Source organism: Zeus faber, assembly GCF_960531495.2.
Source record: "Zeus faber genome assembly, chromosome: 15".
NCBI lineage: Eukaryota > Metazoa > Chordata > Actinopteri > Zeiformes > Zeidae > Zeus > Zeus faber.
The window spans coordinates 29,948,481-29,965,194 of record NC_137194.1 but is presented as its reverse complement, the minus strand read 5'-3'; the positions used below and the strand labels follow the sequence as shown (position 1 = coordinate 29,965,194).

Genomic DNA, 16,714 nt, shown 5'->3' with positions numbered 1-16,714 from the left:
GGGATGGACTTGGATCCCCACCTATCAACCTGACAACCCAGGCTTTGCCAATCATTAATAGTTGTGGTGGGGTGGGTGGGGGTTCTTGGACAGACGGATGGAAAATCAATGCGGAACTTGAAAGAGAAGACAACACCTTGTTGCAATCTCATTAACAGAACGGTAAGTCTGTTTAACCAAGTCTTCCATGGTTGTTTTCTGAGATATATGGATTTCTATGGATCAATGTTTTCTTTTTTATTGAGGAACCGCGTAGTATCTAAAGGTGATACACGTCGAGTTCGAAAGATGGGTAAAAACTGCAGCTGGATCGGACCTGAGATCCCACTCTCCTCAGAAGTCTTCAGCAGTAAGTTAGACTCAAGACACCATTTCAAGTGTGTACTACCTGACAGCAAGCACATCTTTTAGCTTGAATGAATGCAGATGAAACATCTTAGAACGTACTCAAAGTTGTTTATTATAAGGGTAACACAAACAAGGAGAAAACTATAGAAAATACATGGAGATGATATCAAGGAATTGAACCAAGATACTTGATGTTTAATACTGAATGCTGTAAGATAATCTTGGAAGAATTGTTGCACAAAGGTATATAAAAAAACAGCAACATAGTTGTGATAATTGATTTCTAATTTGTTGTTGTTTTTGTTGTGTGTTTGCTTTTTGTTTCTCCTATCAGTAATCAAGAATGAACTCTGGTTGTTCCTAATCCCTGCTGGCTTGGCTCTCGTATTACTGGCAGTGTTTCTGGAGGAAGTGGGCTTTTTCCTGCGTCACGTTCCGTCAGCCAGACGACAGCAACTCTACTTGTGGATATTGGGAATGTACCCTGTAATGTGACAATTTCATTTTTGTTATATGATACTTGTGTGGGATATGCAGACTAAAATATAACATTAGGGATAAAAAAAAAAGTGCAGAATCAGTGGTTTTCAACTTTGGGGCCAGGTCCCTTTTGGGGGAATACTTTGTTTATCCTACCCAGATTCAGATGTACATTGCCAAGATAACGACGGGCTACATGCTTACTGTGTTAGCTCAATGCAAGGTTGCAGAGGGAAACGACTAGTCTAGCTCCTGCAAAATTGGGGAGATAAACATTCCAGTGCCTTGGTGTAGCAATACATCTTGCATCTTTAAAACAAGTACAAATAAAAATTAGATCTTGTTGGCTTTTAAATGCAGCTACATTTGCAACTATTTTTTATGCCTGGCAGCCAAAACGCACTTGTACCTGACTGAATTGGCAACCGTACAACACCAACAAGTTTGTTTTTCACGGGCGGTGGAAAAAAAAAAAAGTGGGGAGGCTAGAAACAATTGTTCTATCACTGTCTAACCTAATCTAAATATTATCTTCAGGTGTTTGCGCTGACATCCCTTATAGCTCTGTACGTTCCTCGCTCTTCCTCACTGTGTAACTTCATTGCTTCATTGTGAGTCAAGTTTGTTACTCGCAATTGCTGTCACACTGGTTGTGGGTGGAACTGTGTTCTGCTCAAATGTGGGGAATCTCTGAATGTCTCTTCCTGTGCAGGTACCACTCCATCACTCTGCTGAAGTTCATGGGGCTCATCACTGACTTTTTCGGGGGGAAGGCACACATGTTGGGTGTGCTGGCCGGGGAGCAGCTTTCTCCAGATCCTTTCCCTTGCTGCTGCTGCTGCTGTCTGCCCATGATCGCCATCAACAGGTACGGACTGTCCAACAGTTCAGTCCAGCTTTATTTATTCAGCTCAATTCAAACTGTGGGTGTAAGGTGTACAATTCATTTATTAAAAGCTGGCAATTTTTTTTTGAAAATCAAAGTATATATTCAATGTTAATGTATTCAATTTGCATCCGGTATATGGTGTTTCCATTGTTGATGGCTGGGTCCGCCTTTCCCAGGAAGAATGCAATGATCAAGCATGAGCAATAAGTGAAAGGCAGCTGTGGTTAATTTGATAAACCAGTGTATCTGGTTGTGGTCAGTAAACCCCTGGATGAAAAAAAATATCCCATCACCTTTAATTGACAAAGAAAAACAAATCAATTGGTAAGAAGAAGGCATACTCTCATATTCGAAAGTATTTGACCGTGCAATACAAATACAAACCGTTTAACTTGTGTTTTTACTAAAGTTCAGCCCTGCAGTCTTTCAGAGACACGTTGCTGATTTCAAGGTTTTTGAACATTACTTAAAAATGCAAGGTTTTTGACTGCACCATAACTTCAGAAGCTGGGAATCTACTCACTTAGGGCTGATTTCGGAAATTTAAAAAAAGCAGCTGTTGTAGTGTTGCTCAATAATTTTTTTTTGTCTAAAATAATCCTTTTAATTTTTCACAAAAATAATTTTTACATTTCAAAAGAATTGGCGGACATCCTGCAGTACCTCTTCGGACCCCTTGGTATCGCAGACCCCTGGTTGAAGACCACTGCTCTAACACGTTATACAGGGAGACAGATGCAAACTGTGAATTAGATCAGCTTTTATTGATCCATTTTGCACTTCCACAAATCAACTCTTTTGGCGTCCTCTGAAGTTGCACCGCTTAATGTTTTCACCCCAAGAGTGAAGGCAACCTACTGTAGCCAATGATATGCTTTAGATGCACTTCAGCATTTGCAAAAAGGAGTTCTGAATAAAATATTTGTGGCAGTTTCGCCTACCACCCGCCACCCAAGTGGTGTGTTCAGAGACACAGAAGACCGGGGGGGGGGGGGGGGGGGGTGTAAACATCAGTTTATTGTAGCGTGAAAGCTAGGTGGAATTAGCCCAGGAGCAGATAGACATGTGTCATGACCGGGCTCCTATCCTGTGTGAGGGGATGGGAGTTTTAACCTGTTGCTCGTTAGACCAACCAACGAGCAAACAGGTATGCAGCCACTCTGATCCCAATCACCTAGATCCAGGTCAGGTGTGGCTGCTCAAACCAGACCATCCCCACACCACAATATGATATTTCTGTTATTGAAAATGTGTTAAAAAAATACAAGACACGTGTGACTATAAAGTGAGTTTCTTTTTTTTAAGGTTTCACATGTTTTTTTTTCTTGAAGGCTCTGAAAGATTATTTTTTTAAATAAATTGCCTTATGGGTAATCAGCAGAATTGTGAAATTTGTTCTAACTATAGCTAAGTGCTAGCGGGGAATCCAGAATCTGAATAATGTGTCTAACTCGCTATAACGCCATTTATGGAGAGAAAAGAAAGTGCCAACAGTGGGAAGAATTATTTACATTTACATTTACATTTAGTCATTTAGCAGACGCTTTTATCCAAAGCGACTTACAATTATTCAAACACCGACGGACGCAGCCATCAGGAGCAATTAGGGGTTAAGTTTCTTGCTCAAGGACACTACAGCATGCTAGCAGGAGGAGCCTGGGATCGAACCAGCGACCTTTAGATGACTAGACGACCAGCTCTACCTCCTGAGCTACCGTCCCCCTATTATTATAGTTTTTTTTATGTTTTTTGTTTTTTTCATGCACACATTTCCGTTATGGTTCTGCTAATTTAATTGATGCCATTGTTAATGACTGATTATTGCCACTCTTGCAACAGGAGCAGTCTCCGCTGGATGATGGCCGCTGTGCTCCAGCTCTCTGTGGTCAGGAGCATCTTGTTTTTCGTCACCTTGGTTCTCTGGACTGACGAACAGTACGTCTACGGTGACGTGAGTGAGACGATTCCTAATTCCTGGCCTGTGCTCCTGTTTTAGTTTTTGACATGTTCTATTTACATGTATATTTGTCATTTATTTATTTAGTTGATTGCAGACAACACACATTACATTAAACTATATGTCAATATCAATGTACAGTATATATCAATAATAAAACAAATAATCTTTTGGGACATAAGGGGGTTCTCAGTTTATTTTCTCTCATATAAGGGGGTTCTTGGTTGAAAAAGGTTTGAGAACCCCTGATGTGGGGTATTAATATGTTTGTTTCTGGTTGTTTAGATAAGATGTCCTCCTTGGGGAAATTTGTCTTGGGCTGAAGGGACGCTGCATTTCAAACAACATCATACGTCATCATTAATTGATTTCAAGTATATTTCTGAACGTTTCAGTCTCTCGAATGACCATCCTAACCCTGCCATTCCTGCAGGATTAGGATCACTAAGGTTCTACTTTATTGAATGAAGGGTGCCTTTTCTTTCTTTCTTTATCTCTAGGTAGATTCTGTCAATCCAAATATGTATGTGAACGGTATCATCGGTGTCTCCACCTTCCTGTCTTTCTATGGTCACCTGCTGTTTTACAAAGCCACCAGGGGGGCATTGCACGGCTACGGACTGAGACCCAAATTCATCTGCATCATCGTGGTCCTGGTGCTGTGCGGCCTTCAGAGTGGCATCCTGGAAACCCTGGGGGCTCTGGAGGTCGTACCCTGCACCCCCCCGTTCTCTGTCCTCGCTCGGTCCCAGTGTAAGAGAAAGTTAAAATTCCGTACTGAATCTTGAAACTTGCCTCCTTCCACAGGCTTTTCTTTGTGGGTTGCAGTAGGGTTGGACTTGAGGAGACTGCAGTTAAACATTTTTATGACTGCAGATCGATCAGCACGCCTCTATTTAATTGTTTCTCTTAGAGGCGAGCGAGATTAAGGTAGACACTCTCGGTGGGTGGACCATCAATTAGGTCTTCTTGCATCCTTTCGCAGATGTGCTGGTGTTTCACCCACCTTACATATCCTCATGTCTATTTAAGAACTCCAAATGCCCATTGGCACATTATTAAAAGAAGAGTTTACATTTATTTTAAGTTTGTCCCTGTTTTATACTCCTAGGTAGGGTTTCATTCCTGCAGGAAGGTGGGTGGGCGGCACAAATCCACAATCTGCATTCGGTGTAAAAACCACATTTCAGGAAAAACCAACATAAAGCCATGTCAGTCTGACAGTGATATTCAGAAGTTTTTTTTCTTTAATAACACACACATATATATATATATCATTATTATTATTACGTTTTATTTTTTTATATATTATTTATTTTTCTTTTTGCTTAATTTGGGTGACATATCAAGTAATATTGGCTGTGTGGACCTTTGAAGGGCTGGTCTGTCAAAGAGTCGAAGATTGAACAAGCTATTGATTAGCTGTGTCAGCTGTTACACAAGATAAATGTTCATTGAGTTGTGAAGCATAAGTAAATAGTGATATCATGTGTAATTTACTATTTTGAAGTGAAGAGGTAGGAATGTTGCACGGCCATTTGCTGGTGTGATTAAGTCCCTTGGCACCTCGCCATGGCAGATTTTTGGTTTATGAAAAATGTACTTGGCCTCATCTTTATCTACAAATAATTTCAACATTGACGCTCCCATCCATGTTTACATTTACATTTACATTTACATGTTAACCCTTTGTTTCTCCTTTCCTACTGTAGTAATCTACCATTATGCTGTGATTGTGGAGATGTTCTGCATTGGCTTGTATGCCCGTCACACCTTCCGCAATGTGGAGCCTAGCGTGGAGGAAGACTTTAGATTAGAGGGGAGGTCGAGCAAAGTTGAGGTGCTGGAGAAGGCAATTCAGACTGTAGATGATTTTATTGTGGTGCCGCATCGCATTGTCAGCAAGACTTCAGAAGAACTTTGGCCAGAAGGAGGCTTAAGTGGAGCTTCCAATCCGAGTTACAGTGACAGTGAGGAGAATCTGTGCAAGGTTGAGCACGCACCGCTTGACCGATTTTCCTTTCCAACTCAACAAGCAACTCGCGGCCCAGCAGGCCCGAAATAGAGGTGGGCCGCTGCTCTTTGGGAGCAGACTTTTTGAACTCGACAAAGGTAACTGCCGCAGCTGGCATGAACTATGGCAAGCTGCACGATGTCACCACTGTTTAATCACATTGTTCAAGAGATTTGCCAAGGCACTAAATAGTACATTCATTGCTGTGGTAGCATCAAACCACCTTCTTCAGACTACATCCTTAAAAAAGGACATTTTCCTAATGTTGGGTTCTTCACACCTTTGCTAGTGCTGAAACATGCCACTTGGATGCACTAAAGCTTTTCGAAGGGACACACAGAATGTTGTGTGTGTGTCTTCAGTTCTCTCTGTCCAACACACACTGATCGGTTGAGCAGGGAGGGATATCCTTAAGCATTGGACTTGGATCTTGTCTGCATCTCAGCACATGAATTGAGGCAATTCGTCCCCACTCAAACAGTTTTTCAAGCAGTCATGTATTAAGTTTAAATTATTATTACTTTCATAGAATTGGTATTGAATGTATTATTTTTTTTTTCCAAAATAACAGATTCCTTTATTATGCTTTTTCTTTTTTACCTCACTTTGTAACTGGTCGAATGGGAAATTGGAGATTTGTCATGTCATCCCAGAATGTGTGTATTTTTATAACTGTATATTCTGAAAATAAAACTTTTGTCCTTCATTTTAAAATGTAGTTAACACATGCGATGAGTGCTCATGGCAAGTGTAAACTACACCTATCTATATAGATAGTGTTAACAACACATAACTATATAGCACTATTATTATTACGGTCTGTGACGACATTTGTCAAGAAAGAAAGAAGTAACGATAGGTTAGATGATGAAGCGTGAATGGGGCCGGAATATTAACACATTTATGGCCATTTCATTCTGCCAATTAATTAGAGCTTGCCGCAAGAGCAGAGCAGGGCTGACAGCTGCACATACACTTAATGGTGAACGAAGTTCCCTTTGGAAACCAAGTAAGGGTAGCTGCATCCTGGAGAGTGTGAGGGATGAGAGAATAGGTGTAACTTGAGAAAGTGGACATGTCAGGAGTATTTACTATGGAGAGCGGGAGAGTTCAAAAACATATAGACATAATTTTGAAAAGAGTGCTTGGCAGGCACCATTACAGCATTTGTGGCATTTTACAGTATTGTGATATTGTGATTAACATAGTTAAGGATGAAAATAAAGTCAGTGTCTTATTGAGTGTTATGGGTGCAAAGACATAACAGAGCTTATTAACCCCTGAAAAGACAGCAGACAAAATGTTTAAGCAAATAGTAGACACTCTCCAAAAGCATTTAAGCCCAAAACCACTGGTCATTGCTGAAAATTTTAAATTCCACAAACTGAATCAGAGCAAAAATGAAAGCCTTTCTGTTCATTGTGCTGAACTGCTCACATTTTGAGAACATTACCAATATGGAGTTGGTCTATTAGATGCATTGAGGGACAGGTTAGTGTGTGGCATGCACAGTAGAAGCACAGAGAAGAAGCTCCTGTCTGAAAAAGGCCGTACACTGCATGGAGAAGACTGAATATTGCAATATCCTGGAAACAGCAGCCAGGGTGCTTCAGAGATACAACAAATATCTCCGGAATATGCTCCAAATGTCACTGAACAAAAAAGGATGAAAAAAATGCTACCATTGTAGCAAAATGTCAGGTGACCCTGTGACTGATTAAAGACAAATAATGAAGAAACTGCTGCTAACAGGAGCAAATTAAAAGAGTGCAAAGATGGTAAAAGCAGAAAAATAAGAGAGATAATAAGAAATCAACATGAATAAATAACTTGGCTAACAAACAATAAAATATGTGCAAAGTTGCTTTCAATGAACTATAATATGTTGCACGTGTTAATCAAAATATAATATGCAAAATGAAATGTACCAATTCCCTTTGTCCCAAGAACTATTTACATTCCACTCCACCTCATCACATTTGACTTCTGCTTCTGGTTTACAGTGCAATCCCTATGGCCTTCCTCGATGCAAAGTCATCCATTTCATCTGCGTAAGAAATCTGACCACCATGATTAATGCTGATTACAGCCAGACCACTGAGGTGTTCTTGAGCCATGGTTGACCTTAGGTATGTTTTTATGAGCTTTAACTTCGAAAAACACCTCTCAGCTGAAGCTACTGTTACTGGCAGAGTTTCACTGATCTTCAGAGCAATACAGATTCAAGATTCAAGAGGTTTATTCGTCACATACTTATACATACTTTCATACAGATATGCAGTAAAATGTCATTGCAATGCACCCGATGATTACACACAATATGTTTTAGACTGAACACAATAGCTACCTAAGATTTTCTACTTGACTAACTAACTGATTCCTAAAACGTAATGCAGTAGGTCAAATACTATAGAATAAAATAAAATAAATAAAATAAAATAAGAACTCAAAGGTAATGCAGGGTGGGGGTACAAAATAGATAAAGGGAATAGGCTTATGTACTGTATATGGGATAGACTTATGTATCAGGGATAGGCTATTTATGTGTATTAAAGTGGCATGCGAATAAAGTGAGGTAGTGTTTGTGAGATATACAGCACAGTATACAACAGTACGGCACAGCAATACAGTAACATCGAACAACCCAGAGCAGTGACACAGTATGCGGTACAGTATGCTACATATGTCGTTTCTTGATGAATTTGATGTGTTGATGAAGAAGGAGAGACCGCTGACGCTGACTTGAGTAAAATAATAGATTTATTACAAAGGAACAGCATCAGACTGGACTTGCCTAGGATGCCCAGGAGAGAACCGAGCCGGATGGATTCTCTGTCGAATGACACTCAGGCAGGTGCTTTTATGCTAAGCCAAGTCTGATTCCCCTACATCGGTCCCTGTTCACGTTTTCAGTGCGGTAATCTTCTCCAACAATTTTTCTGCTTCCTTTTCATTTTTCTTTATTTCTTGTCTACTTTGTTCTCTTTTTTCTTTTGCAGCTTCGAACCATGTCTGTCCCTCCTTTACGAACAGCTGCAGAATGCCAAGTTCTGTTTGTCTTTTCTCTGTTCGTCTCTTTCCTCTTTTTCCTTTCTTTTGATTTACTTTATATGTGGACACGAGCACCTGCATTGTTTTAATCACATCTGGGTTAAGAGTTCCTTCAGCTGGCCATGGTTGTTCAATGTCAGGCCACCGCTTGCTCCATTTTCCTGATATTTTTGCAATATCTTTAATAAGAGGATTATTCTTTCGCACTACATCAATAGGAATTACTTTTGTAATTCTTGTATCCATTTATTTTATTGTAACTCGAATTGATTTGTTTAAAAATTATTTATAAAGCACCGTGTAATCACACTCGACGAAAAACAACTGAATTTTCCAACCCCAAAGGAGACCAATAGCTTCCCACTTATGAAAGCAACTTCACTTGTTCATGATGTGATACATTTGATCATACTCATTTGTTTTCAATTATCATAATGTCCATCAATGTTCACTCTCAAAACAGCCTCAATCAAGGTAAACCATACTCAGATAATGAATCCAATATTCACAGCACTCATCCGTATTTAAATCAAATCAGTTTTTCTGCATGTGATCAATCAAATCAATAATACTCCATTAATTAGGCAAATGCCTTGATTAGTCAGTCCGTTGCCAAGTCTCTTACTAACTAATTGCAAACGCTATATAAGAAAAATAACTACTTTAATCCTATATTTGAGAACAAGCGATCATGTACGTTATAACTAGATGTACGCACATATAGGTAAATGCAGGTGTCTATTGAAAGAGTTTGTGGATAAATCGTACTGGCCTTATTCAATCTGGATTCAGAATTCTTATGCGCTGTCATCCGCAAGCTCCCGGTGTCTGTGAAGAACTGCCAGATGTCTTGTCATCTGCCCCTTGGATGATCCAATTCAGACACATTCCATCTTCTGTCTTTCCCCCAGCTCTCACTCAGCAAAGTAAAAGAGAGGAAGAAAGAAAAAACAAAAAGAACAACACAAGAGTTTAGTGTCTTAAGACCACTCTAAATTCTACATACTATTATACAATTCAATGAGACATACATTATCAGCTTTTTTATTTCTCGCACATTTGAAATAAAGCAATGTTTACTTTTATTCATATGACACATTTAAATCTAAAGAGGATATTTGTCAATCTAATATCACCTCTAATTTATTATTTTTATTTAATTTAATTTTATATCTATTCATTTTATTTTATTTTAATATTCATTTATTGATTTATTTTCTTCAATCATACTTCTTCTCCGCCCCTCTTGTCAGGGGGAGTCGACTAAGTTCCACTATGAAGCACCACCCCTTGCTCCACCTCTTAAATTTAGTCACACCTTCCAGTTGCACTGGTCGTCAGCGAGCGAACATCCTGTTTCAGCTCCCCGTTGGAATAGCCCAGCCTAATGCAGTTACGCACAGTCATAAATCAAAGCTGGTTCCTTTCACTCAGCAGCCGAAACACAAAACCTGTTCTCTTGCATCAAAAACCCCACTGTTCCTTCTATTTCACCAAGACTATCTGCTCCTTTAACCAACAGAACTCACAGAAAGCACTGTCACGCACTCCAAGCACAAAGAGAAAAAACTCACACACCAACCAAACAATCCATAAAATCCTACCCATAATTCAGAGCAGGAGATTCTCTTTTCTTTTCTGAATGTGTACATGCATGTGTAGGCAGAGTGTTTCTGGTGATTCTAGTCCTTCTCTCAAAAAGGCTCATTTTGTTATCAAATATATAAAGTCCTGTGAAGGTTCATATCCTTTATCAAATGTATAAAACGTCCTTGAAAGAAAAAGGCTCATATATATTTATCAAATGTCCTTTAAAGAAAAAGGCTCATATATATTTATAAAAACGGCCTTAAAAAAAGGCTCAAGAAATGTTTCTTTTATGTATTATTTAACTGCTCACCACATATGTATACCTATTTAATAACCCATGTATTCTGTATATAATTTATACATATACACGAACAATACACAAATCTCTTCACACCTCTTTAGCCGGCACACAGATACACACACACACACACACACACACAGGCACACTCACACCCCAAAAGGAAAAAGACATATCTGTCCAGCAGTACATCAGATTCTCCAAAAACTTCAACAGCGCTTGACTTTACATTTTAATGTCGACTCATGTATACTTTTCTAATTTCATCAAGATTTTCACTTTGGCCAGACTTTTAAATTTTCGCTTGGGCCAAACTTTTAACAAGTTATCCTTTTAATCAGATTCTTTCAGCATGCATGCTCAATGTGCACTTATTCTCTTAGGCTGGTTTAGCCCTGCTTTCCCCCATTTTTTCTCAAACTTTATTTTTCATCCTTTAAGCCTTTAACTTGTAACTCTTTTTGCTTCACTTTTCATCCTTTTCATCTTACTTTAGACTTCTAACTTTTATCACTTTTTCACTTTTCATCCTTTTTCATCTTACTTTAGACTTTTAACTTTGATCTCTTTTTCACTTTTCATCTTTTTCATCTTCATTCATGTAATTTTATTTTGAGTCAATTTCCTCTTTGTTTTTCCTACCTAGATTTGACTATATTATATTTTCATTCGGCCAACTTTCGCGCAGCATTTAATGTACACGTCTTACTTTTTAAGGAGATATGGGCCCTGTTTCCATTTATCTTGCATGGTTATTTAAATAACTTTTGGCTACTAGTTTTGCCATTCTACAATTACTTTTTACTTGTACCTTTTCCACATCTTTTAAGCCTTTATCTTTTACTTTTAACTTCATCTTTTATTTCTCTCGTCCCTATTCTCTATTTCAACTTAATTCTCTCTTTCTTCGTTCATTATTCTCTTATTCCCCATATTTACATCTTTTACAACTTAATAAACCCCAATTTAGACGGAAACTCACTTGACACATCGACACATCATCGCCATCTCCACAACTCGCTCTTGTCTTTATGCTAAGCCAAGTCTGATTCCCCTACATAGGTCCCTGTTCACGTTTTCACCTCCCTTATCACCGGGACCCCTGACAATGGGCTCTGTCTCTTTCTTGAGACCCCTGGCACCGTTTGTTAATAATAATTATTTTATACAATGGGCACTGTCTTAGAACGCTACTCATTCCCAGACACCTCAGCGTCCTGAAGCACAGCCTCTGCTTGGTCCGTCCACCGCTTCACTTTCCTCGTCACCACCAATTGTCGCGCGATCAGAGGCCTGTAAATGGGAACCAGTGAAATCGTGGGGTGATCTGATTTCCCGAAAGCAGGGAGCGACTCTTGTATCCGTTCTTGTAAGGTGTGTAGCAGTGGTCCAAAGTTCTATCTAGGGTACTCCTCACTTAACAAACTACCTGTTTAACGACCATTCGGACTTACGACCGGTTCTCTGACCAGTCTGTATTGTGCGCTGCGTACAATACTGTGGCGTCTCAGCGTCAAGCATCTCATCCCGCATAACCGTTCTCAATGTCCTTCCTGCAGTCTGTCAGGATTCACTACACTAGCGTTAGCAATGGCCATGCCCCCTTACCGTGAAATAACATGGGTCCTCGCTTATCAACCAATTCGCTTAGCGACCTGGTCCTAGGAACAGAAATTGGTCGGTAAGTGAGGAGTACCTGTGCTCAAGTTAGACTATATTTCTATGAGCCACTTTGTATGAATGAATTCAAACTCAAGAGTTGTCATGCTCTTTGCTGGCAAGTCAGATAGATTTTCCAGCTCTTGCCAGCTCCCTCTCATCCAAATCAGATTTCCCTCCATGGCTTAACGTGTGTAAGTGCCTCCGCTTGCTTCATCAGCTCTTGGTGTGGCAGGTCTTGGAAGTTTGACGGATTGCCAAACTTGTCTTCCACATCTTCAATAGTGGAAAACCTCTCCTTAAGTGCTGACACTGCAGCACCACCAAAGATTGCCTCCAGATTTTGCAAGACATCCTGCAATGGCTCATCAGGAGACTGTATAAGAAGTGCCTCTTTATGGACCTCAGCCGCTTTTGCACAAGGACTGTATTCACATTCATGTCTTCCTACATGTCCTTGTCTGATGTTTGTGCAGCCAATAGACTGCTACATCCACTTGCATTGTTTGGGACTGCATGGGTTTGCTCACCTGCTGAATTTGACTCAATGTGTTGTACCACACCACTGCACAGTGAAAATCAAAATGGACCCCTTTTGCCAGAGACTGTACATCAAGCCGGATGGTTGAGTCTTTGGCCTGGTTTCTCACCTCAAGCAGTGTCTCTCTCACAGCTGCGGCTTCATATTGCAGAGGCTCCACAGCTTTCACCCTGCTCTCCCATCCGGTTTCTGACCATATTTTGAGCAAAATGTTGACGTGTTTTTTGAGGATGGCCCATCTCTGTGTAGAGGCAGAAAAAAAGGCAGTACAACTTATGCACAATACCCAAAATATGATACGTCATCTCTGGAGCTTTTTGCACCATCAGAATGTACCAGAATGAGTGTGTGCCCCACAAGGCCCAAACAAAGCTCTTGGGTTCAATTGCAGTAGCCTGGCCTGTACTTCCTTGTTCTTCCCTCTCATATTTGTGCCATTTTTGTAAGACTGTCCTCTACAGTCATCAAAGGCAATATGCAGATCCTCCAGCCACTTCGAAATCACGCTCCGGAGTGTATCTCCTAGTTAGGGGGCTTTCTGTGTGGAATTTGCATGTTCTCCCGTGCTCGCATGGGGTTTCCCCCATATAACATTGTAAGAACATGCAGAAGAAACATCATCTGACCAGCGATGGATATTGAAGTTGGTCCCTGGGCACTGTATTGTAAACCCCCAGAGGAAGGACAAGCTTTGATGTGATAAATGCAGAAAAGACATTTCACAGCCTCCATCTGTGTGTGTCGGCCATAGCTGCATGTAATGCATGTGTTGTGTGTGTGTGTGTGACAATAAAGACAAGCTAAGCTTGGCCTGTTTAATCTTAATGAAGTTGTGTCAGCACTGCTTTCTACAGACTCTGCATCAAGGGGGGGCTGCTCTTGGTTGTTTATGGTTGTAACTTGTTTGAATCAAACTGGCAGTTCTTTCCAGGACACCAAATTTTTCAGGTGTGACTATTTTCATGGCCGTTCAAAACAGCACATGCATTTTTCAATCAGACAGTCCTTTGTTTTTTAAATGAATTTGTTTTGCAGAGAAAAGTTTATGACAAAAACAAAATAGATGTTTTTGTTTTCCTTCTTTGAATATGTCAGCCAACTTCTTTTAATCCTTTCTCCATTTACTAAGGTCCTGCTGAAGTACTGGTGGTGGCAATTCTCCCATCATCTCTCCTTGGAAATGTGGTTTCAGGTGTTACTGGAGAGCACATGAAGTACACTTTCACCTCATATTCACAATAAGGACCCCCTAATTTTCACCTCTTTACCGGCGCGATGTGATGTGTGTTGAATTTCCGGAGGTTGGCGGTAAAAAGACAGGAGTATCCATGTATCATTCGATCATTTTCATATCCGATTTAGAATCCAAAATCGGAAGTTATTGACTTTTTTCCCGCATTGGAGACCATGAAATGTTTTGAGTGTGGGGAGCACAGTTGAGAACCCCAAGCAAGGCTGCAAGGCTCCGAGCCACGCCAGCCCTGCCCCAAGCCAGTCTCCAAACTGGAGGAGCATCTCCGCTCCTCACTGCTGAAGGACCACTCCTTCAGCGATCCAATATAGATATATGAACGAGCCGATTCTTTTGAACGGCTCTTTTGTGGGAAAGTTTACGTTTCCAGATGGCTCAGAAAGACCAATACCCTTTGCCTCAAGAACATTAACTTCAGCTGAACGCAATTATGCACAGATGGATAGAGATGTCCTGAGTCTTGTGTGGGGAGTCAAGAAATTCAACCATTACTTGTATGGTCAAAGATAACACTGTTGACTGACCATCAGCCTCTCATTTCAATCTTCAACCCAAGAAAATGCATTCCAGTGATGACAGCATAAAGGCTGCAGCAGTGGTCTCTTTTCTTAGGAGGTCACATGTGTGACATTGACCACAAGGGGACGAAGCAACATGGCAACGCAGATGGTTTGTCACGTTTACCACTGTTGACCTCAGAACTACAAAAAATGGATTCAGCAGAGTTATTTTACACAACAATTGTTGAACAGCTACCAGTGACAACCTCATTGAGAAAGAAATGTCTAATGACCCTACGTTGTCAAAAGTATATGAAATCACAGTGATGGGATGGCCAGCGCATGGTAACACACTGTTTTCAAGATTCAAGGGGTTATTTGTCACATAAATATACATACGGTCATACATGCATTCTCAATGAGGAAGGAGCAGTTTGTGTGTCAGGGAACACTAATGTGTGGGTCACGAGTTGTGATTCCTCCCAAGTTTCGGAGCAGAATGCTCGCAGAACAGCATAGAGGTCACTTGGGTACCGTGAAGATGAAAAGTCTTGATTGATAAACAGATCAGGGAGGACTTGACAAAGAATGATGATGTTTATAAACAGGAACCAGAGATGTCGCATGGATCTTCATAAACTAGATGTATGGAGTAATGTGGAGAACAGATGGTTCAAACACTTGAATGCTAAGCCAACATGCACCTTCAGTTTTGGACAGCTTGTTCTTGCATGTGATCACTGGACTGAAAAGTGGCGACCAGGGACAATTTCTCATATATATATATATATATATATATATATATATATATATATATATATATATATACACACACACACACCTCACAAAAAGTTAGGGATAATCAGCTTTCGGGTGAAATTTCAGGATGAACCTAAAATGCACTATAACCTTTACAGGTGAACTTAATTTGACCTTCTCTAAACTTTTGAATGCACATGTCCAACTGTTCAATGTTTCAGTACTTTTTGCACAACTTGCTGTTCTCTAACAAGGAGCTGAACGGCAAAATTCACAACAGGTGTTTGATCCATGAATCGACCAATACATTTCCTGGTTAATTTAGAATTGGTATTTAAACAGTCCTCTTCATTATGCTGTTCAGATTTTGACATCGTGAGACCAAGACGACACCTAACAACTGATCAACAGTACCTCGCTATTGCGAGGCTTCAAACAGGATGTTGTCAGAGGGAAGTGGCCACTGAGCTTAGAGTGTCACAGAGTGTCATCAGCAGGTTGCAACAGAGACACAGAGAGACTGGAAGAGTCACAGAAAGGCATAGAAGTGGACGTCATTGGGCCACATCCCACACTGATGAGTGCTTCATTGTAAACAGTGCCCTGCGGAACCGAATGATGAATGCCACTCAACTCCAGGCACATTTAAGGGAGGTGAGAGGCACCCAAGTGTCACGTCAGACCATTCGAAACCGTTGAGATAAGCATGGTCTGCGTGCTAGACGACCTGCAAGGGTACCTGACCACACCACCAGGCACAGGCATCGTCTTGCATGGGCCAGGGAGCATTTACGCTGGACGAGGGACCAGTGGGCCTCAGTGCTGTTCTCTGATGAAAGTTGATTCACGTTGAGCAGAAATGTCAAGGAGAGCGCTATGCATCAGCCACTGTTGTCTCCAGACGAGCCTTTGGTGGTGGTGGTGTTACAGTGCAGGCAGGTGTGTCTGGTCAATACAGAACTGCCCTCCACTTTGTGAATGGTACAGTGACAAGCCCATACTACCTGAATAACATCATTAATCCAGTCATTGTGCCCCTGCATGAACAACACAGGCCTCATTTCATCTTCATGGACGACGATGCTCCAGCTCATCGAGTTTGCATCATTAGGGAACGGCTGCTGGAGACTGGGGCACCTCAAATGGAGTGGCCTGCACTTTCTCCAGACCTGAATCCCATAGAAAACCTATGGGATCAGCTGAGTTGCCGTGTAGAGGCTCGTAGCTCTGTGCCCCAGAACCTCAATGACCTGAGGGCCGCCCTTCAAGAAGAGTGGGGTGCCATGCCTCAGCACACAATAAGTTGACTTGTTAACAGCATGAGACGTCGTTATCAGGCTGTAATTGATGCTCAAGGGCACATGACAAGTTTTTGA

The 16,714-nt window shown here is 40.8% G+C and overlaps 1 protein-coding gene across 1 annotated transcript; it reads left to right on the top strand.

Moving 5' to 3' along the window:
* Nucleotides 1–288: 288 nt before the first annotated feature.
* On the top strand, nt 289–6,280 carry LOC307240965 (organic solute transporter subunit alpha; the record flags this gene model as incomplete). Its single annotated transcript, XM_080014893.1, has 7 exons — nt 289–349; nt 683–834; nt 1,366–1,439; nt 1,541–1,696; nt 3,557–3,672; nt 4,179–4,427; nt 5,387–6,280. 7 exons carry the CDS (start codon nt 289–291, stop codon nt 5,737–5,739), a joined length of 1,161 nt encoding a protein of 386 aa, XP_079871019.1. The 3' UTR covers nt 5,740–6,280.
* Nucleotides 6,281–16,714: the final 10,434 nt, after the last annotated feature.